Source organism: Rhineura floridana, chromosome 14 (genome assembly GCF_030035675.1).
Source record: "Rhineura floridana isolate rRhiFlo1 chromosome 14, rRhiFlo1.hap2, whole genome shotgun sequence".
In the NCBI taxonomy this organism is placed as follows: domain Eukaryota; kingdom Metazoa; phylum Chordata; class Lepidosauria; order Squamata; family Rhineuridae; genus Rhineura; species Rhineura floridana.
This window is the reverse complement of record NC_084493.1, coordinates 21,401,159-21,424,334: the sequence shown is the minus strand read 5'-3', so window position 1 is coordinate 21,424,334 and position 23,176 is coordinate 21,401,159. Positions and strand designations below refer to the sequence as shown.

The 23,176-nt window shown below is 42.6% G+C and overlaps 1 protein-coding gene across 1 annotated transcript in view; it reads left to right on the top strand.

Annotated features, from left to right (window-relative positions):
* CELF6 (CUGBP Elav-like family member 6) overlaps positions 1–23,176 on the top strand; it is a 239,295-nt gene that overhangs the window by 201,806 nt on the left and 14,313 nt on the right. The window contains exons 11-13 of the mRNA XM_061595758.1: positions 848–910; positions 6,575–6,655; positions 12,633–12,776. Coding sequence (XP_061451742.1) covers positions 848–910; positions 6,575–6,655; positions 12,633–12,776 — 288 coding nt within the window. The remainder of the gene's footprint in view (positions 1–847; positions 911–6,574; positions 6,656–12,632; positions 12,777–23,176) is intronic.

Genomic DNA, 23,176 nt, shown 5'->3' with positions numbered 1-23,176 from the left:
CTCTGATAGGTATGAGATCATAGACTGTCTTTGTCTACAGAAAAAGATGGTAGCCCTATTGGCATGGAGCAAAAGTTTACATTGGGCCCAGCCCAGTGTTATTGTCTGAGGTACGTGGCAGTGATGGTGGCGAATAGGCAAAAGTTAGAGTATGGACCAACGATCCTAGTGGTCTAGGAGGATGAAGACCTGGATCAAAGATCCAGGATCCTGTCCAAGGAACCCCAGTGGCTAGCAATGGCCCTTTGCTGATAGGGTTAGGGTTTCATGCAAGAACAGTGCCTACTACTCGTCAGATCTACCTGCTCAACATTTTGAAGGATTCGCCGCTAGCGGGCCAAAAAATTGGAGGGAACAGAAATCACCCACACAGTGAAATCACATGTACAGAAGAGCTGCTTTTCTCTGTCTACCGTATCCTCTCCCCTTATCTCTTTCCTTTAGGGGCTAATTTTCCCTGCTGCTCCCCTTCCAACTCCTGGGGAAAATTAGCTGCTTCCAAAAAAGAGACAATGGGAGATAGACAGGAAGAGGAAACCAATGGCTCCTCCTCCACCAGCTAAGTTTGTGGTTTCTATCCATTCCAGCTTCCTCTACTGGTGGTTGTGCAGGGAAGGGAGGAGCTTCATAATTCTCAATTGGAAGAGCTCTGGCATGGTGGGGTTGCTCTCATGCCCTTAGTGCAGCATGTCGCTAGACTGTGGGAAGCAACGGAGGAGAAGAGACATGATGGAAAGTCAAGGAGGGATCTTGAGTGGTTCACGGCCTGCCCTTGCACTGTGCTTCTGTGAAAGCTGTTCTCCTTTGGTTGACTTTGTTTATTCTCTTCCTTCTTTTCTCTTCCCAGCTCAAAGTCCCACTGTGGCAGACCCCCTCCAACAAGCCTACGCAGGCATGCAGCACTATGCAGGTCTCAAACATTGCTTTGCCTGTCCTCCTCGCCCGCCCCCCCCCGCTCACTGCCACCGCCCATCTCTCTGTCTGTCTGTCCCTTTCCTTGCATCTTTCCATCTTCTCATGGCATCATCGTGATATGATGAGTGTGTGTAAACTAGCCAGATGCAAGGAGGATGCTATGGGGGACCATGACAAGATCTCCTTCTTAAGGAATCCTGGGCTCTCCGTTCTGTAGCCCATCTGAAGTAAGAGCGGGCGGCTTTTTGAGAACGTGCCCTTATCCTAGGAAGGAAGAGTGATGCTTGGCGAATGTCTCAGGATCCTATCATGGCATGCTTGGTGTCTGGAAACATGCTAAAAAAACTAGGAAGGGGCTGTTTATTTATTTATTTATTATTTATTTATTGCACTTTTAAGCCACCCTTTAGCAACAGGCTCTCAGGGCGGTGTACAACAGAATAAAACCACTTTTAAAAACCAGCGAATGTGGATTACAACATATAGATATAAAAACACGTTAAAAACAGATTAAGACAAAATTAATAGAGATTACGATTAATTAACTATAAAATTAAAATTAAAACTAAAATTAAAATGCCTGGGCAAAGAGGTAGGTCTTTGTTGGGATCCCAGGAAGATAAGACAAGCAGCCACAGGGTGTCAAGCCCATGGGGCTGGCCCAATGTCCAGCCCTTGCAATATAGAAAGAAAAACCCTCATTTCCAGGAGCTACAGCACAACATAAATGACCCCTGCAACAGCTGCATTTGTGGCTCCAACATCCCTAGCAGAGCTGTGATGCCGTGCCAGCTTCTGAAATCCTTTCTGCTGCATGATGAGGCAGCAATCTGTAGGATCCTACCCTTAAGGTAATATCCCATCCTTCCTCCCACCAGGAGCCCAGGGCGGCAAAGAAAAGCACAAAAAACATTAAAACATCATAAAAACAAACTTTAAAACACATTAAAACAAAACATCTTCAAAAACGTTACTTAAAAAAAGCTTTCAAACCATTTTCTAAGATTAAAAACATTTTAAAAAACAAGGTTTAAAAAGCAGTTAGGTCTCCAACTTAAAAGGCTTGTTGAAAGAGGAAAGTCTTCAGTAGGCACCAAAAAGATAACAGAGATGGCACCTGTCTAATATTTAAGGGGAGGGAATTCCACAGGATAGGTGCCGCCACACTAAAGAGAGCGACCTTGGAGATAGGATCGGAACCACTTTGAAACAGTGCCTCCAATACCCATCTCACCAAGTCGGCCCAGAAGGATAGCATGGTCAATGGTATCAAAAGCCACTGAGAGATCAAGTAAGAATAACAGGATCACACTCCGCCTGTCCTTACATTACCTTACATAAAAATCCAATGCACAATGATAGCCAATAATTGTAGTAATGGAAAATTTGGTACCAATTCCAAATTGGATGGAATTTTAGCACATCCCTTTGGCATGGCAAAATATTTCTTTGCACATGCTCCCAGGAAGTGGCTATATGTATGGGTCAGCAATGTCCTATACAAGCCCTCGGACCACCTGTTAAGTTCAGTATGGCCCCATGTACAGTCCATTCTGTTGATGATGTGGCTTCATCACAGTGGGTCCGAGGGGGAAGGTTCTCTCCCAAATGTGAACCCGAATACTGTCCCAACTCTTCAGGGGAGGCAATCTCTACACTGGTGGAGAAGACGGCAGGGAGGTGTGCTTGCTTCACATGGCACATGCTCTTGTGGCAGCCCTGCCATTAGGGGAAATTTGCATGTCCCCTAACTGTCCATCAAGGTTTTCTCTAACTGGGCAAAAAAAATTTTTTTTTATTGTGAGCCACCCTGAGTGTCCTATTTTAGGGTAGGAGGGTTGGATAGAAATATTTTCAATAAATAAAATAAATAAATATACTAGTTCGGGAGAGTTCATTAGGAAAATGACACAGAGGGAAACGGTTGCCTTCCCCCCATCCCCCAGTGTCCATGATCTTTATCCAAATCACCACCCCACCCTGTGGTTGCTAATTACTAACTTTTTAAAAGACGAGGTCCAATCATGGCTCTCCATTGTTTCTGCAAGTTAGAGCCCGCCAAGGGGCAGGTGATCATGCATAGGGAGCTGCCTACCTGGCCTCATGAGTTAAGAGGGTTTTGATGGTTTCCTTCTGGGAGGGATCTTGTTCAGAGCCAAGCAAATTCGAAGGTGTTAAGGCTGATGGAGGCTGAGGCACAGTGGCAGCTGCTTGCTTGTTCTTTTATGTAGAAGATGTATGTCCTGCCATTTGATTGAATAAACCTCAAGGTGGTTTACAGTAGATTATAACACCCACTCACAACCCAGCAGCACTGAGTCCCTGGCTGATAGATGAGGCCAAAGCATGCCCTGCAGACCCAGGGCAACTGGGAGTTGGAACCACATGTCCCTTCTGGCAGGAAAGGGCAGAGGAGCAGAAGGCCCTCTGCTGCTGGTCCTTCCCTCGCTGAAGGATGTGGTCAGATTGGTCTTCCCCCTTGCCGTGGTGCTGTTCCTAGAATGCAAGGGATGCAACCTCCCAGAGGCCCTTAATTCCCTGGCTGGTGGACAGAGCCAAACTGTAGTGCTGTGCCGAAAGTTTCTTCTCTTATGTTTTTTTTTCCTGACCATTCCCTATCAGCTCCTGAGAAAAGAAATTGCATTTGAACATTATCAAAGGGGAAAGATTTTTTGTGTGTGTGACATTCACTTGTCTTTCTGGCCAGGCTTTCCCTGACCTATAAGATTGGGTCTGTTTCTTATTTGTTTGAATTCCCTGAATTCCTGTTTTTATATGTGTTACTGGTTTTATGTTGTGGTTTTGTTTGAATGATTTGTTGTTTTTATGTTGTCCATTGCTTTTTCAACATATTTTTTTAAAATACTAAGCGGTTTATAAATACTTTTAAATAAATAAATAAATACATTTGTGATGTGCCAGGGTTTTCTTGCACTTACCTTATTTTCGAGGTTATCCAAGCTCTGTCAAGAGGTCATGACTTTGGCTGTGTTTGTGGCTGTCTCTTCTTTTTTTCATTCATTCTTTCTTTTTACAAATCTTCTCTCCAGTCATCTGCATTCTGTAGCCTTCCTGGCTGCCCTTCCTTCCTGAAAACTCCATGATGTTCATGGCTGGACTTAAGCCAAAGAGGCTTTCTATAGTGCTTCTGACAGCTGTTCATTGTTATTTTTCTTAAGCAAAGTCTTTTTATTTTATTTTTTTAAGTCAACACATAAATATTGTTTTTAAAGGTAAAAGGAAGGACTTCCCTTTTTCAAAAAATAAAATCACACCAATCTCAGATGCTCAGTAGGCAGCCTCCGTGGTTTCCTACTCTTCAGTTCAAACCCAGATGAAGGCATCATGAGGGGAAACTCCTCAAATGGGCCTTTTTCAGGTCAGGAAGTGCAGGCAGCCATGGAGGCTGCAAAGCGCTGGAAACATTTTTAACAGATAGAAAACACACACCACCCTCGCCTACCTTGTAATGCTAAGGTAAGCTCAATGCCCCACACTCGCCAAAATCCTAAAGATTCCCACAAATGAGGCAGAAAAACAGAAGCCTCGTTTTCAGGGAAAGAAACAAAAAAAATGAGAAATTGGAGGACAGATTTCAGTGGTGCTTTCCTTCAGCTCCCCAGTCCCAGGGCAACTGGCAGTTGGAATCAAGTGTTCTTTTGCCAGGGAAAGGGGAAAACAATTCTGCACTCCAAGATGGAGGTTAGAACTAGAAATGGTACCTGAGAGATGGGCCGATGGGCCTAGGAAGCCACAGACCAGGAGGTTCCCTGCACAGGCTAACACTGAAGCTTAAATGAATACACCAAAGCAGGCAAACAATATATACACCCCATTAGAAGGCATATACAACCCTGTACGTCGTGCTGTTTGATCTAAGACAGGTGCTTGGAGGATTATGTTGACTTTGGTTATGGCACATGAACAAACGGCTCTTAGGGCAGAATCACAGAGAGAGAGAAGATTTGGGTGGTCCTGCCAGAATCTCTAGAGCACTGCTGTTCAACCTTAGGTCCCCATATGTTGTCAGACCAGAGCTCCCATCAACCCCAGCCAGCTTAGCCAATGGCCAAGGATGATGGGAGTTGTACTCCAGCAGCATCTGGGACCCAAGTTTGGAGAACAGTGCTCTAGTAGCATATTGGAGCTCCCCTGGTTTCAGGGAGGAGCAAAAGGAAGTAGTCATTAAGGGGAAGCCAATGTCATGACCTCTTGACAGAGCTTGGAAAACTTACTTTTTTTGAACTACAAGTCCCATCAGCCCCAGCCAGCATGGCCACTGGATTGGGCTGATGGGAGTTGTTGTTCAAAAAATTAACTTTTCCAAGCTCTGCCTCTAGATGTTGGTGGACTTCAGTTCCCATCATCCCTGACTATTGGCCATGGTGGGAGTTGGAGTCCAACAACACAGGCCCCACGTTGGCTACCCTTGGCATAGTTCACGCCTTGCTTGTCTGAAGTCCCAGGATTAATCCCTGGCCTAAAGGTTCTCAAGTAGCAGGAGCCAGGAGAAAGATCTGCCTGAAACCCTGGAGAGCTGCTGCCAGTCAGAGCGGACAGCACTGGGACAGATGGACCAACAGCACCAGTGTAAGGGGCCTTCAATATGTTTGCATATTTAGTGTACACAAAATGCTCTTCCCACTCGGCTTCATGCAGCTCCAAGGGTTTTCTTCAGAACTCCTGACCCTACAAACTAGGGTCATGTACTGTTTGGACCTGTCCACATTGTCGTGTAATACAAGAAAATAAAAATACCATTATCATAATGCCACTATACAAAACTGTGGTTCGCCCACATTTGGAATACTGCACACAGTTCTGGTCACCTCACTTCAAAAAAGTTATTGAAAAGTTGGAAAAGGTTTAGAAAAAAGAAACCAAAATGAGCAAAGGGATGGAGCAACTCCCCTATGAGGACAGGTTGCTGCATTTGGAGCTCTTTAGTTTAGAGAAAAGGCAAGTCAGAGGTGGCATGCTAGGAGTGTATAAAATTATGCATGGCGTGGAGAAAGTGGATAGAGAAAAGTTTTTCTCCCTCTCACATTACACTATAACTCGTGGACATCCAAAGAAGCTGAACGTTGGAGAATTCAGGACAGAAAAAAGAAAGTGCTTCTTCACACAGGGCATAGTTAAACCATGGAATTTGCTCCCACAAGAAGCAGGGATAGCGAACGACTTGGATGGCTTTAAAAGAGGATTAGACAAATGCATGGAGGATAAGGCAGTCAGTGTCTACTAGTCATGCTGACCATCCTCTTCCTTAATGGTTAGAGGCACTATGTTTCCAAATACCAGTTGTTAGAAACCGCAGGAGAGAAGAGTCCTCTTGCACTCAGGTCCTGCTTCTGGGTTTCCCACAATCAACTGATTGGCCCCTGTGAGAACAGAATGCTGGACTAGATGGGCCACTGGCCTGATCCAGCAGGACTCTTCTTATGTTCTTAAGGGAACTTGGGAGTGCAGGCAGCAGAGAGAGCTCTTTGCATGTGATGCATGAATGCATCTCCAGAACTGAGTCATGCTCAGGGTCCACTGCTGGGCATCCCACTTTGTCACCCAGGATCACAGCCATTGGTTTTTGCTTTGTCATTCTTCTCTCAGAGCAAGCGGGATGCTCGGTTTGCCCTGACCATTCTGTTTTTTTGTGTTCCAGCAGCATACCCAGCCGCCTATGCACCAATCAGCCAGGCCTTCCCCCAGCAAGCTCCCATCATCCCCCAGCAGCAAAGAGAAGGTGAGATGGAATGGTAGGGCTGGGTTGTGGGCATACAAGAGAGCAGGCATTCCCAAAACTGCTGAGTCTGTCGCTTTGATCGATAATTAAATCCTTTGTGATGTCAACGTTGCTGTCCTGGAAGGGAGTGGGAAGGGGGGCAAGGTTCAAAGTGGCCTAACCTAAAATAAATATCTATGACGAATAGACATAAAATAAATGCTTCTTTTAAAAAAAAAGTCCTCCCACCCTTCAGTAGCACATACCCTCAAATTTAAAACCAGCTCTAAACGTACAAAACAATACAGCATAACAAAACACAGAGGCTGTGGGTGTAAAGCTAAAGCACAGCTTAGCATTACACAAATGAGTGCGTATTAAGCTATAGAGTTTGCTAGCACAAAATGTAGTGATGGCCACCATCTTGGAAGACCAACTCATGGAGGACAAGGCTCTCAGTTGCTACTAGTCATGGTGGCTATATTACCTCCAGTTCAAAGGCATTAAGTCTCTGAATACTGGTTGCTGGGAATTGCAAATGGGAACAGTGCTATTGTGCTCATGTCCTTTTGGCTTCCCATAGGCATCTGGTTGGCTACTGTGAGAACAGAATGCTGGACTAGATAGGCCAGGAATGGAGAACAGGATCTGGCCAGTGAGCTGAATCCTGGGTTTCCCCACCCACCGTGGACCACTTTGGCAGGTGGGTGGAGTCACCCACCTTTCAATTGCCATGACATCAGATGACCCCACTTCAAAAGGAAGAATTGGGAGCACACTGCAGCTCAGATGGGCTACAGAGGAAGATCCCTGCCAAGGCGGATCTACTTTGACAGGGACTGGGTGCACTTGGAAATTGCAAAGATGTGGCCACCTGCCTAAGTTCTGGTGGAAGGGGCACCCAAGTAAGGGCCCAATGTCAGGCAAGCTGGCGTGGAAGCAAATGGTCCTTTAGTTATGCGCCCTTCAAGAACATAGCGCCAGTTATGGTAGGTGAGGGATGCTAGACTTTGCTTGCAAGAAAACTTTTGTTTCAAACTAGAAAGAGAATTTCTGCAGTTTCTGGGGGGATATTTATCCCTAGGTGGAAGAAAGAACACTTCTCTTCACTGGGTTCAGTCACATCTCAGACTAGAGAGATGAAGTTTCAACTCTCTGCTCAGCTACAAAGCTTTCCAGTCACCCAGTCTCAGCATAACCTACCTCACAGGATTGTGGTGAGAAGAAAAGGAGGGGTCAAGACAAAAATCAGATACGTAGATAGATATCACAGAATGAAGAAGAGTACGGGTAGCACCAATTAGTATATGCTGAATGTTTTCTCAGGTTTTTAAGGAAGGGGGGTCCACTTACTCATCACCAAAAAAGAAGACAAAAAGGGTTTCAGAGTTGCATAAAAAAATACATATGTGTATCTATTTATATGTATAGCTACTAGGGTTGTGGTTCGGTAGCTGGTTCCTATCTGTTTGAATTCCAACAGTCTGGCTTTCAGTACCGATCCACCATAAATATGTTCCCAATTGTTTGTACAATTGCTGATTCGTGGGTTTTTCTTCAACGAAAAAAATAACATAATTGCTAATGAAAATGCTGATGAAAATGCTTATGCTGTAGGCACTTGTTCCACTGAGTTATATTAAGAATGCATCAGCTTAGAGGAAAGCTGATTACAAAGACAATAACGTAAAATTCAGAGTTGATTTTTTTTTAAAAAAAAAACTCTGCTGATGACAGCTGTGACCTACCACAAGAAATCAATGCCAGTCCGAAAACAATGTGGATTGTTGGATTATGTCAAAATCCCATAATAAATCTGATTTAGTGAATATTCTCCCCCATCCCCCAATTTAGAAAAAATACTATAATAATTCAATACAATTACTATAATAATACAACCATCATAATAACAATGAATAAAAATACAACCCCTCTTTCCATAGTGGGGAAGACTGTGACCAGGGCTGCTTTCACACTGCACTTTATTCCATTATTGTGGTGATTTCTTACCGGGTAATTTGTGCATTATATTGGTCTTTCACACAACGTACAAGCTAGCTCCAGAATTCGAGTAGAATGTAGTGCAAGTTTAGCGCAAATTTCCATGATAAATGACACCAGAAATAATCCGTTAGCAAGGCTGGGAACCCGGAAAATCATGGAAGTTCTTCGCTAGCTGCAGCTGCTCATGTGATAGGCATCCCAGCATGCAGTGCATTCCTGCTCTTTAGTCGTGCAGGGGTTTTTTGCCTGACAAAAATTGTACCGGTATTCTGGCATCAGCGCAGATAGCAGCAGCATTTCCCACACACACCCCTGTGTCGATATAACTAAAATAATTTAAAAAGTCAGATACTAAAGGGAGAGATACGATGGGACGAGATGTTAGACCTCCTTCACAGTGAGGAACAGTGCGCATGTGTATAATGGGTGAGGGACAAAAACAAGCTGTGTGAAAGACAGTTGAGTGAAATGCTGGTATATTGGCTGAAAAAGCTGCTGTTCTTTAACGCAAAAGATACTGCTGTGTGAAAGGAATTTTACAAATCAGGACAGAAGCGTTATCTTTTCAATCCTTTAAGCTAACACAATCAGCCCCATGTGTGAAAGCAGCCCAGATGTGCCTGGTCACTCTGCTGTCCAGATGCCAATCAGTAACTTTTAAAGCCCCTGTTCTCCCTTCTGAGGCTACATTCAGACAGCACTTTATTCCATTTTTTCATCTTACCTGTTAACGTTTGCATTTTATGTGATCTTTCACATGATGCAGAAGCCACTTCTGGAAATCTTGCAGAAGCAAGTGGACGTTTAGCACTTATTTCCATGTTATCTGCTTCCAGAAAAAATCCATTTGCAACCCCATTAACCTAGAAAATCATGGGAGTTTGGCATTTTATTTTTCCCGCAGTTTTCTGGAGTCATTCCACTGCTGCTCACATAATGAAATTTGGGGTGGTATTCCAGCATAAAGAAGTGATGACATTTCTGATGATGTCTGTTATTGTGCCCAGTGATGTGAATGAAATTCAGCATGACATGATGGTATATTGATGAAAAAGCCTACAGTTCCATAACACAACCGTTTTGTAATGCAGTGTGAAAAGAACATTAGAAATCAGGACAGAAACACTAGCATTATAATCTGGAAAAATAATGCAATAAACCCCACGTCTGAATGCAGCCTTATTTGTTATCATTAAACTGGACTTGGATCAGACAGCCCTTCAATAGAGGACTCCTTCAGATAAAGGACTGTCCTCTGTCAAGTAGGACACATGGCCACTCTATTCAAAGGCCACTTCACACGTGAATCTTTCCACAATTGGTTTCTGTGCCCAGATATGACAGATGTGTAATCATTGTGTAAACGCAACTCGTATTACACGACACTCAATGAACTATAAACCTGACAATCCAGTCCTGTTCTTTTGGGATTTGATAGGGAGAAAGATGCATGCCTGACCAGTTCACAGAATGCATTTTCATGCATATTTGAACACAAAAATTGTTCGCCAGAGTTCCCTCCATACTAGGAACTGTAATATGCAAATTGACACCTACATGGATGATGATTATGATGATTAGATGACAAGATCCAAATATTGACAGAATGGCAGGTGGCTCAGATGATTGGATCTGCATGCAGGTGGGTGGGAGGGTGGCAGAAATCCAGCAAAGAGAAAGAAGGCTGCAAAGGAGTGTGAATGAGATGAACACAGTGACAAGAAAGATGGAGAGCTGGGTTGGAAGGCAACACCAGAGTTGAAAGTGAGCAGAAGATGCTGACTGATCCAGAGCCTTTGGGGCCATGTTAATAAACATCGGAACATGGAGTGTAATTGAGTAGCAATTTTTGTTCCCTGTCTTCCTCCATCACACCAGAAAGGGAGATTTTAACACCTTCTATGAAATCTACTTAGTTTAGTTTAGTTTTATTTATGTGTCACTGTTTCACAGTGAAACCTTGGCTCGTAATAAAGATCAAATATCAAAATAAAGCATTGTGTTTGAAAACAGCGACAAACTGTGTTGGTGCATTCAAATAAAACAGGGCTGAAGAACCTCTGATGGGCCTCTGTCTACAGGCCTTGGAACTCTTCAGAACAAACCAGCCTTGCTCCGTGCCCTCATCAAATGCTTTTGTCTGCCTGGAATGTGTCCTTGAACTCAATGGGGGCTGCTGGCCCCAATGTCAGTGGGACAGTGAATCTGCTCTGGCTTTGCAGCTCCTTGAAAGTACAAACTGAACCCCGGAGTGTGTTCACTGCCCCACTGATATGGAAGCTACCAGCCTCCCCTGCTTGAACTGCGACAGTGCTCCTTGCTTGCCCTCCAGATGTTGCTGAGCTGCTACTCCCATCATTCCTGACCGTTGGCCATGCTGGACGGGGCTGATGAGAGTTGTAGTCCACAACATCTGGAGGTCATTGTGTTGGCTACCCCTTGGTAGAACATCAGGGGAAGAAACATAAATTTTAGGATATGCCGACATAGCTAAATAAGTATGAGAACAGTGGCCTAGATATATTGATATGTGTGTGGAAATACATTTCCTTGTTTACACTTCGAAGGAGAGGGAATCGGCGCACCTCAGACTGTATCCAGGCATCAGATTCCCCCACAGATGGTTTGGTGCCATGGTGCTAAAGAAGATGGGTGTGCTGATTATCCAAAGTTGAAGAGGTTGCAATTAGCAACTGTCTCTGTTTACACCTGAGCCCCTTATGCTGACCCTCCTAATCCCTAATGTGGTCGCTCTGCTAGCAGGAGATCACCATGTCCCTATGTGGTTTGTGGGTGTAAAAAAAAAAATGCCGGTAAGCAGCATCTATAAAATTATGGATGCTGGGAAATAACTGAGTGGGCAAGCAAACGTGTATTTCTGCTTGAGGAAGGGCAAACTGCAAACTACAGAATATTAATTTGCTGGGTTGAATAAATTTTGATCTGGATTGCCTTTGCTGTTGATTGAGTAGTACACTTTTGTTTGCCTGGACAGCCCTTCTTGTTGATGGTACTGTTTGCAGCTATCCACCTGACTGGTCAACTGAGGCTCCACTCCTTTTGCCATAGAATTAGGGGCCGCTCCAGAGTGGTGGCTTCCCCCCCTTTTCCCCCCCCTTTATGCGGATGTATTCTTCAACATATCATTGAGGCAATAATTGCACATTAGTGGCGGATTTATACTGGACCGTCCATACATCATTCCACTTCATTAATTGCTCTGTGATGCCTCCCCAATGTTATCGCAGTATTGCTGTGTGGAGGGGCACTCTTGCATTATAAAAACAACAAAAGCAGGACAAAAAAAAGCCGAGAACATTTGTGATATGAGAAGTTGCAGGAGTTTAGCAAGAAACTATGGGACATACACCTATTGGAAATGAAGCAGAGTATGACAACTTTTGCAGGCACAAATGGTATTAAAAGTGTGTTCATGTATATCCGCCCCAATAACATCATGAGCACAAATCACAATGAATGCTTAATAAGAAAGAGGTCTGGAGGCACCCAGTGTAGAAGGCAGGAAGGAAAGGATGCTAACATTATCCCCAATACTGGTACTTACTTTAGGGTATTTCAAGACTGACCAAGATGGTAATAGCGGGGCCCTTTGCCATGGAACTGAGACTGCCACTGAACTAGACGTTATTATGCTACTCTCTATCTGTCTTGAGGTCATTAGGAATCATATTTTGACATGCAAAGAAATAACTTATTGTAAGTCTGGGTTTGGGTTTGAATGAACTGCTTTTAACATACGATATCTGATCTTATACTATTTCTATGCCCAGATATTTGCTCAAGATGTGTAATGTTTCACTTTTATGTAAAAAACTAAAATAATTGATGCATTTTTTAAAAAAGACAGATGAACTAGCAGATAAGCAAAATGCAAAGCAATGCATTGTGAGAAAGTAGCCAAACGTGATGTGTGGCCTCTTTGCTGCTAACGCATGTCTTTTCCTTTGTATGTGCACCCGTGTTGTTATTCTAGGTCCTGAAGGCTGTAACCTCTTCATTTATCACCTGCCCCAGGAGTTTGGGGATGCGGAGCTTATGCAGATGTTCTTGCCTTTTGGCAATGTCATCTCTGCCAAAGTCTTTGTTGACCGTGCCACCAACCAAAGTAAATGCTTTGGTAAGTACCCAATGTGCTTGCTTTGAGATTCTAGGAATGTAGAAAGCTGCCTTATACTGTGTCTATCTTGGTCAGTGTTGGCTACACCAGCGGTTCCCAGACCTTCCCCGCCTCCCACGGAGCACTTTAAAATGGCTGAAGGTCTTGGTCGACCACTTACTGATTTTTCTGCATTTTATAGCAATAATAAGGTGCTCTGCTGGATGCTGTTTGATTCTTAATTGTATCTTTATTGCTTCTCATATTTCTTATATATTGTATTTTATTGTATTACAATTGGGAGTACATAGAATGGTAATACAATGAAATACAATATAGGAAATAAAAGAAGCAACACAATTATATATCAATATGGATGCTTAATGTGATGGATGTGGGAGTCACAATCCAGAGCAGTGACCAGGAAATGGGAGCAGCCAGGTCCTCATACCTGAGACAAGAAGCTCAGAATGAGTAGCAGGCTTTGAAGCTAAGGTTTTATAGGGCATGGTGCACAGGGATTGGCTCTTGGGGGTCAGCTGGTGGAATACTCAAGGAGGTTGGTACCCGCTTTTTTAAAAAAAAAATCTAAAAATGGAAAACTGGGAGGACTTGTGGGGGCACAATGACATCACAGCAGGGGACACCTAAGAGTAGTCAAAGGTTTGTTTGTTTGTTTAGAAAACTTTAACCATATTTAATTTTTACTTATTTATTTAGAGGATATGTACCCTTTTCTTCAGCCAAAATGTATGGCTAAAATATAGTCAGTTACAACAAGACAGTCGCTGCCCACAGGCTTACTATCTAAAAACACGACACACAAAGAAATAGGGATAGGGTGGGAAGAGGAAAAAAGCAAACTCAGGCACCAGTTCTTAAATAGTAGTTCTTATAATGACCAGCTGTCATACCAACAGTTCAGGGGTAGGAGGTGCCTGATGGAGCTGGAGGTGATGGAATGAGCCTTGCTTCTGACCTCTCCCACTGAGGCAGTCCAATGTTTAAAAAATGACAAATTTGGGAGGATCTTGGGGGTTACCCAAAAAACTCTTGGGGAGCTGGATGAGGCCTATGAGTCACAAGTTAGGCACCCTGGTACAGAGGAATAAGTCTTCCTGAAGCAAAACCAACATGGCTTCTGCAAGGGTAAGTCCAGTCTCTCTAACTTTTTAGACCAGCTATAACCAACATAGTTCCCTGTAAATGCTGTTGGACTACAACTCCCATCATCCCTGGAGCTGATAGAAGCTGGAGTCAAACAACATCTGAAAGGCACCACAATGGCTAGCCCTATTTTACAGTGTCAACTGGTTTATAGATAGAGGCGATCCGCTTGACATTGTGTACTTACTTTCAAAAGGCTTTTGATAAAGTCCCTCACCAAGGACTCCGGAGTAAGCTTAGCAGCCATGGGACAAGAGGAGAGGTCAAGGAACAGGCAGCAGAGAATAGGAATAAATGGACACTTTTCCCAATGGAGTAATGTAGAAAGTGGAGTTCCCCAAGGATTGGTGTTGGGACCTGTGGTTTTAACTTGTTCATAAATGATCTAGAGGTAGGGGTGAGCAGTGAGGTATCTAGGTTTGCTGATGACACCCAATTGTTCAGGGTGGTTAAGAACATAAGAAGAGCCTGCTGAATTAGGCCATTGGCCCTTCTAGTCCAGCACCCTGTTCACACAGTGGCCAACCAGATGCCCAAGGGAAGTCTGCAAGGAGCATCCAAGTGCAGGAGCCCTCTCCCCTCCAGTTTCCAGCAACTGGTATTCAGACGCATACTGCCTCTGACTGTGGAGGCAGAGCATAGCCATCATGGCTAGCTGCCCTTGATAGCCTTGTCAAATCCTCTTTTAAAGCCAAAAAGTTAAAACAAAAGGATTGCGAAGAGCCCCCAAAGAATGTCTCCAACCTGAGTGAATGGGCATTAAAATCCAACTCATTATAGTAGAATCATGTTGCATGACACGACAGCGCAGTGAGAAGGGAATTTTTCAGCATGGTAGATGTAAAAATAAAATCCCCACCAGAAGGGTTGGATTATGTGCATCAGCATTTAATGATGGGCTGAATTCACAGTTGGGAGAGTTTGCCAGTATGAACACCTTGCCCCTCTGTGAGTGGGGCCAAGAGACCCCCTCTGGTTCACGTCCAGCTTGATGTGGGGTTTGATCCCACCGACGCAGCAGAAAAGAACAGATGGGCTTCATAGTTTCCTCTGCCTACTGATTCAATTTGGAAGGCAGAGAAACTGTAAAGCCCATGCTCCCCCGCAAGAAATGACACCATCTCCAGCTAAGGAGATGTCAAGGTGTTTCTCATTTCTAGCATAAGAACAAAATATAAAAACTTATGAAAAGCCTCCTGGATCCAAGACTACAGCAAGCATGGAATTCCAGTGCTTTAAATCTTGCACTGGCTGCCCATATGTTACCAGGCCAGGTTCAAGGTTCCTGTTTTAATTTACAAGGCACATAACACCTTGGGTCCAGGATATCTGAAAAACCACCTGATCTATTATATCACTGCCTGATCATTGAGATCTTTGGGGGAGTCTGTGCTGGAGGCTCAGATGCACGCCTCGTAATGACTGGAAGCCGTGTTTTCCGTATAGCGGGCCAAACCCTGTGGAATTCCCTCCCACCTGAGATTAGATAGGCCCCATCCTTGTTGAACTTCAGGCATATGACTAAAACTCTCTTGTTCCAGCAGGCAGTTGAAGGTAATATTTGGTTTTATCATGATTTTATTGTTCTACTCTTTATTTTATGTATGGTTTGTTTTTATGTACATCATTTAGAAATGCACATGATTCAGTGGTATATAAATGTTTTAAATCAAATCTAGTGCAGCATCCTGTTCTCGCAGTAGCCAACCAGATGCCTATGGAAAACCCAAATGCAGGACCTGAGTGCAACAGCACCCTCCACACTTGTGATTCCCAGCAACTGGTCTTCTGAGACACACTGCCTCCTACAGTGGAGGAAGAACTTGGCCATTGTGGCTAGTAGCCATGGGTCGTCTTATCCCCCATTAATCCATCTAATCATCTTTTAAACCCATCCAGGTTGGCTTCCCCTCCCTGTTGCCCTTTACATTCTCAAATGTTGGGTGTGTGTTTTGCTTCGGAATGGAGGGGGTCATGCTTCACTCATACTTTTTCTTTTTTAAAAAAATTGTGGTGGTTTGCATATACTCTTTTTTTTTTTTTCAATAATTTTTATTCAGATTTTCATAAAACATACAAGACAAAATCATAAAACATTCAAAGACAAAAAACAAAATCAAAAATAGTTAAACAAAAAGAAAAAAGAAAAAAAAATAAATAAAAAATAAAGAGTAAAATATTGACTTCCCATTTGTCAAAGATCAAATCAGTTATAAGTCTATAATATATAACAATCCTGTCTCTTAAGTCATATTATAAAATCACTTTCCTCCAGTAGTTATCTTACTTAATCATCAAATCTCATAAACATTACTTTATTCTTTCCACAAAAAGTCAAAGAGAGGTTTCAATTCTTTAAGAAATATATCTATCAATTTTTTTTTCCAGATAAGCATATCGATTAATCCATCTCATTACTAATTATGATAATCTTATTGTTATAACCATAGTCAAAATAAACATTTCAATTAATCCATCACATCAGAATCTGTTAGGTTCAGTAATTTCAGTAGCCATTGTTCTATTATCTCTATTAGTTCCATTTTCCATCTTCCATCTTCAGTAGTCTTGTTAAGTCCAGTAATTTCAATATCCAATCTTCCATTATCAGTATTCCATAATAATCTTGCTGTCAAAGCCATAGTCATATAGTAAGAGTCTGATGGGAATTACCTCTATCCCAAATATTTTCTTGCCATCCATTCTGAATAGGTTGCTGAAATACTGCTGTAAAATCATATCTCTGTTCTTTTTTTCAAAATACACTGGGTCATCTCTTAAAAGTTTTTCCATTGTCACATGGCTGCAGTTAATTCCATAGATTTTCTCTATATTGGGCTCCATCACATCATTCCAGTCCAGAAGATAATCCATGCCATTGATAACTTTATCTCTAGAATCTTCATTAATTTCTTCAGAGATAACATTGAGTTCCAAACAATAGATTTTATTTCTAAAGTCCATAGACTCCAAATCTTGTTCCTGTTCCACGTTTGTTCCAATCTCCGGGATCTCCTCTCTCACAGGGACCCCTATTCCAGTCTCCAGGGTCTCCTCTCTCACAGGGACCCCTGTTCCAATCTCCGGGGTCTCCTCTCTCACAGGGACCCCTTCCAGGGTCACCTCTCTCACAGGGACCCTTATATCTTTAATTTCCTGCTTCATTTTACTCAATTCAATTTTCGTTATCTCAATCTCATCCATTATTTTCTGAAACCTAGTTATTTCCAGATTCTCAGCCACTTTCTTAATTGCCATTTTAAAAGAAAAATATAGGAAAACCACTTCTTATTTCAGCAACAATTGGGTTAATACTCCAAACTTGGTGACATCACAGTATAAACAGAGCAGACAGCCTTATCTCTCCAATAGTTAAGTAAACAAAATGCAGTTCCCAGGATCGAAACAATTAATGGCAATCGTCAAGAAACAGATTCGTCAAAATAAAATAGACCAAAAAGAGAGTAGTCTCAAAACAGTATAATATTTTTCAAAATAAAAATCTGGAATAGAAATCCCTCTTCTGTGTATATCTTTAGAATGCAAATCCAGGACAGCTTTTTGCAACAAAAACAGAGATAAGCTATTAATTAGTGCGTAGCAGAGAGAAGTTACGGCTCCCCAGTGAGATGTCAAAAACCGATCAATCTGGCAAATCTCTTTTAAACAGCAACAATTTAAGTCAAGTAAAAGAAAAATATAGAAAGAAGGGTGCTTGCCTGTTAGTGCGTTCTCTCTTAGAAGATAAGATGAACGTTCGCTTTTCCAGATAGAGCTTGTTGTTAAAAATCCGTCCCACCTTCGTCGGCTGGACCTCGTCCCATAAATTAATGAGATCTGGTCGTCCCAACAAAAATAGGCTTTGAGGTTAATCTCTTCGTTTCTCCCTACCCGGGAGAAGTTTAATCAGTCAAAAAAAAAAGAAAAAACTGACTGATATATCTGAATAAGCTTCTTTTGAGGCAGGAGCCCGTCTCAAAAGCAGGCACAGGCTAAGTCACCCTTCCCGGAAGTCCCGGTGGTTTGCATATACTCATGGAATGCTAAAAATTTTTTTTTTCCCAAGGCAAGTTAAAGAAACTATGGCCATCACTGGTAATATATGCAAGAACCAATCATGAGATTCACATAGATAATATGGTTTCTACCCACTCCAACATCTGTAGAAGCTATGCAGTTGGCTCTTGTATATGCTACTGCTGCAATGTAAAACCAGGCCACTGATGCATTTTGGGGCCATTGCTACGTTCTCCGTGTATATGATTGGGTCTTAGCTAGTGGTAGCTTGGGAATGGCATATTCCATCTTGGTTCATAAGATGAACAAAGGATACTGCATGCTTCCAGCCCCTTATGTCTAAGCAGGGGTAGCCAACATGGTGCCCTCCAGATGTGGTTGGATTCCAGCTCCCATCAGCCCCAGCCAGCATGGCTGATGACCAAAGATGTGGTTGTAGTCCACCCACATCTGGCAGGCACAGTGTTGGCTATCCCTGTGGAAATGTTATTTATGTAAGGTTATATCCAGTGTTAGACGATGGAGGCTGGTGGCTCCAATGTCAGTGGGGCAGTGAATCTGCTTCAGGCTTTAGTCTGAACTTTTAAGGAGCTGTCCAAGGTGCTTTAGCACCTACGTAGACCACTGACATTAATGGGTATGACTAATTTAGGTCCATTAATTTCAGTAGGTCTACTCTTATATAACATAGTTGGATACCACCTATATTTTCCTACATTCATAACCTTCCTGACTGGTTAGCTTAGCTTCAGCAAGGTGGTGGCCGCAAGTGCCTTCAGGCCATATACCGTGAGACTATATTAGGAACAATCAGAAAAGGTTCTATGAACACATCAAAACTATCCAGAAAGAGAAGAAAATGGTTCATTAGAGGAAAAGAATGCTAGTAATCCACAGGAAAATGAAAGCAAAATTGTTCAGTGTCTACTTTGCTTTGTTTTTTTCCAGCGAGATAAATTGTGACCAGATGATTAGTAGAATCGATGTAAAGAATGAGGGAGGGGCAAAGGTTAGGATACGCAAAGATCTGTTCAGAGAGTATTTGACTACCTTAAATGATTAGGAGTCAGCAGGTCATGATGAATTACGCCCTAGGATGCCGAAGGCATCTCAGAACCACGAAGCAATCATTTCTGAGAAATCATGCATGACAGGTGAGGTTCCAAGGGAATGGAAAAAGGCAAACGTAATGCCCAACTTTAAAAGCAGGAATTTATAGGCCCATTAGCTTAACTTCTCTCGCTGGGAAGTTACTTAACCATATAATAAAACAATTCATTTGTAAGTATCTAAAAGAAAATGAAGGGCCAGATTTACCAGTATGCAGAGCAGGCACTAACCTAGGGCTCCAAATTAACAGGCCCCTTCCAAAATGCAGCCAAGTTATTACCTTGCAAGCATAACCTGCATCTCATGTGCAGCAAATAAAATCTTAATTTAACTTACAGCCACCAGCTTGAGAGTTTCACAAGCCACGTTCATGGTCCAACCCAGTCTGGCTGTTTCTTACTTGCAAATTCCCGCACATGTCTGGCCAGATCTGGCATCAGCACTTGGCATCCTCCTCTCCACTGTGGCTAGGTCTGAGAGCTTCTGGTTTTATTTCCCACAATGTCCCTTATATAGCATTGCTCCAGTGCATAGTGGGAAATTAAAGTGGCCACTCCCTCATTCACACTGGGGGCTGCCTGGTGCTCATCAAAGGTCCTGCTGCTGCCTGCACCAACTGCCTGATTAAGCCTGCTGGTGGGACCAAGCCATTGATGTAAGAGAGGGTCCTCCAGTGGGCACTTTCCTGAAGTCCTCTCCCCCCATCCAAATCTGGATCCACCCTTGCATCTGGCACTTGACTATGCTGACACAGTTTATGCATTATAGCAGTGGTTCCCCAACTTTTTTTCCCCACTTGAAACTTGCTGATGGTGTTGGTGGTCCACTTCATTATATTTCTGTCTATTGTAGAATGCACTGTGCAAGATGCTGCATGAATATGAATTGTATTTTTATTGCTTCTCATTTCTTATACTGTATTACAATTTGCATCCAAAATTGTAATACAATGTAAGCAATAAAATACAATTAAAACCAATATATTTAATGCAGACATGCCACGGACCACCTGAATGAAGCTCACGGACCACAGTTTGGGAACTAGCAGCCTTTTTCCAACCAGGTGCCCTCTAGATGTTTTGAAGTACAACTTGCATCAGCTGCAGCCAGCTTGGCCAGTAGTCACTGGTGGTAGGGGTTGCAGTCCAAAACAGCTGAAGACCACAGTTTGGGGAAAACTAGACTACAGCAATGCAATAGGTGTGGGGTTGCCATTGCAGATTGCCCAGAAATTGCAAGTTGTTCAAAACACAGCCACTAGACTACTGACTGGGACTGGATTTTGGGACCACATCTTGCCAGTGCCTAAAAAGCTCCATTGACTTCCAGTCCTTTTCCAAGCACAATTCAAAGTGCTGGTGCCTACCTTTGAAGACAAACAAAAAAGAGAAAAATAATGCCTGGCTGATAAAGTCCAGGGTAACAAACTTAAATAAATTATATATTTTTATTACATAAAAATGGAATTCTACCTAATTATACAGCCACAAAAGTGGCTGTATTCTATAGCCAGCATGGATTTTTCGCATTCTGCAATGTTAAATTGAAAATACCCCTCCATGCCATTCTGCTACTTCCCATAAGCACATTTCAAAACAAAACCTTGCAAAACTTAAAATCCTGAACTCAGAAACGCTTGCTTAACAACCCTTTACGTTTTCATGGCAATACACCAGTCAGAGAGAATTGAGAGTTCAAAGTGTAAAACAAGAGGAAACAAATCCAGACCCCTGTTGGACTTTTTTCTGTCAGTGGTTTTATACTTTGTTGAAATTAATTAAAAATCAGCCATGTTCACAGACTACCTGTAATCCTATTACTGACCTTGCCCCATACTCTGACCTTCATCTTCTGCAGTTTAAAAGTGAAAAAAAAATGCCTGGCTAATTTTTAATTAATTTAATACTTTTAGCATTGAAGTCTATTATAACACCGGGCATGCTCAGTAAGAGCCAACTGTCAATGTTCTAAAAGCCACATTCACAGCTGTTTGGCTTGGCTAATCAGGGGGCCACACCCAGGCCAGACTTTCATTGAACTCTAGATAGCCATGGCTTCCCCCAAAGAATCCTGGGAAGTGTAGTTTGTGAAGGGTGCTGATAGTTACTAGGAGACTCCTATTCCCCTGACAGATAATGAGAGAAATATAATTGTCTATGTTAGATTCTCTATAGAAACAGTAGTTGCACAGGAAAGAAGCAAATTAAGAAAAATACCAACAAACATACAAAAATGCAATTCTCCATCTTTGGAGATGGCAGGTGTTGCTATCACTCACCATATGCTCAGAGGCACATGTTACCAAATTCTTCCAAGCTACACAGGAAAGGGATTGGACTGTGAAAGACCAACCCAAATTGTGTTTGCATTTTGACAAATTTGTAGGACAGTACAATATCTCAGAGAGGAGGTCAGGTCTCCTGCTCCCCTGGTGCATTCACTATAGCTGCCCAATTTCCCTGCTTTTTCTAGTTTGATAGAAATATCTGTTGGCTATAGGTACATTCTTAAACCACAAGTTTTTTTTGCCTATTAGTGAATAACATCAAAAAGACAAGAGCAAACAAGAATACCAAAATCCAGACAAAAAATAGTACAAATTAAATAAATGCATGTCCCGTCCAGAGCTGGAACCACGAGACAGAGACGCGGGTGCAATTAAATCTTGCTTTATTAAAGTAATGGATACATCAAAGACATTGCGCTTCATATAGAAACCTGCCTTACTCACTAGAAATCCCTATCTGCACTCTAGACATGCTCCGCGGCGTGTAAAGGAAGTTGACTCAGCAACTCCCCTCTGTGAGCTGCCAGCTTAAGTAGGGAACGTTTTCGATTGTAATCTCTGACTCCTTCGCAAGTCCTGTCTCTGCCCTGTCGGTTTCTCATGGCGGCGGGCACAAGGCGAAGGGGGGCATATTTCCAACGGCTCATCGGAAGACACCTGCTCTTGGGCTGCAGGCTCGAGGTCAGGAGGGGGCGTCACACTGGAAGCGTCCTGGGAACTGCTTGGCAAGGGAGGAGTTGGCACGATCTCTAGGGCGTCCCCTGACGGGTCCTTGGGAACAACTGGAGGTGGCGCACTCTCCTCTTTGGAGCTCTCGCCACCCATGGGAACTGGCTGGAGTTCAGGCTCACTGCCCCCCCCCCCAAGGTCCCGAGCAGACTCAACAACTCCTGGGCCTTCTGCGCCTTCTGGCAGCTGAGGCGCCTGAAACTCATGCCTCTCCCCTCCCTGCTCCTTCAGGGAGAGCCGAGGCTCAACAATGCATAATCGAAACATATCACAAATTAATGTAACCACAACATATGAAAAATCTTGTAAAAATCTAAACAGAAAGGAACTGTTTATACACTACATAAAATTTTCTTATTCTTCTTCAATCATGTTCTTTAAATAGCTAAAATGCCAGCATAAGATGTTCTTAATATGCTGTAATCCAGATCTCTGAATAACTGAAAATGCCAGTTGTGTTTCAGCTCATTGGCCTTCTTCATTGGCCTGTTTTGTTATACAGTATCCTTTATACATGAGTTCATCCAAATAAAATCTAATTTTCATACTCAAGTATATTAAAACCAAAAGCCGATATCTCCAGTTGGCGCAGGTTTCAAAAATTTGCACCCATCAATATGAAATTCTAGGATCCAATGGTCATAAATTGTTCCTTTTAATACAACTGAGTGTGAAGATTGGATTTTATTTGGATGAACTCATGTGTAAAGGAGGTTTTTCACATGTTGTGCTTTTATTAATTTGATCTTATATTAATTAATCTGTTTAATTCATGGATTTATCTATTTCAGTTTATGTAATACAGAGGGTTTTTTACCATCACATCTCTGAATTTTTGTATTCTTGTTTGCTCTTTTTTATGCTATTAGGTAGAACTCCATTTTTATGTAATACATTTTGTTAATGCATTATGGGAATTCTAGACATGTGATGCTTTGTGTATATATAGATGGATTATATAATTGATTTAAGTTTGTTAAAAAGGTAAAAGTGTCCCCGCACTTATAGTGTGAGTCATTTCCGACTCTTAGGGTGACGTCTTGCGACGTTTACTAGGCAGACCGTATATATGGGGTGGAATTGCCAGTTCCTTCCCTGGCCTTTCTTTACC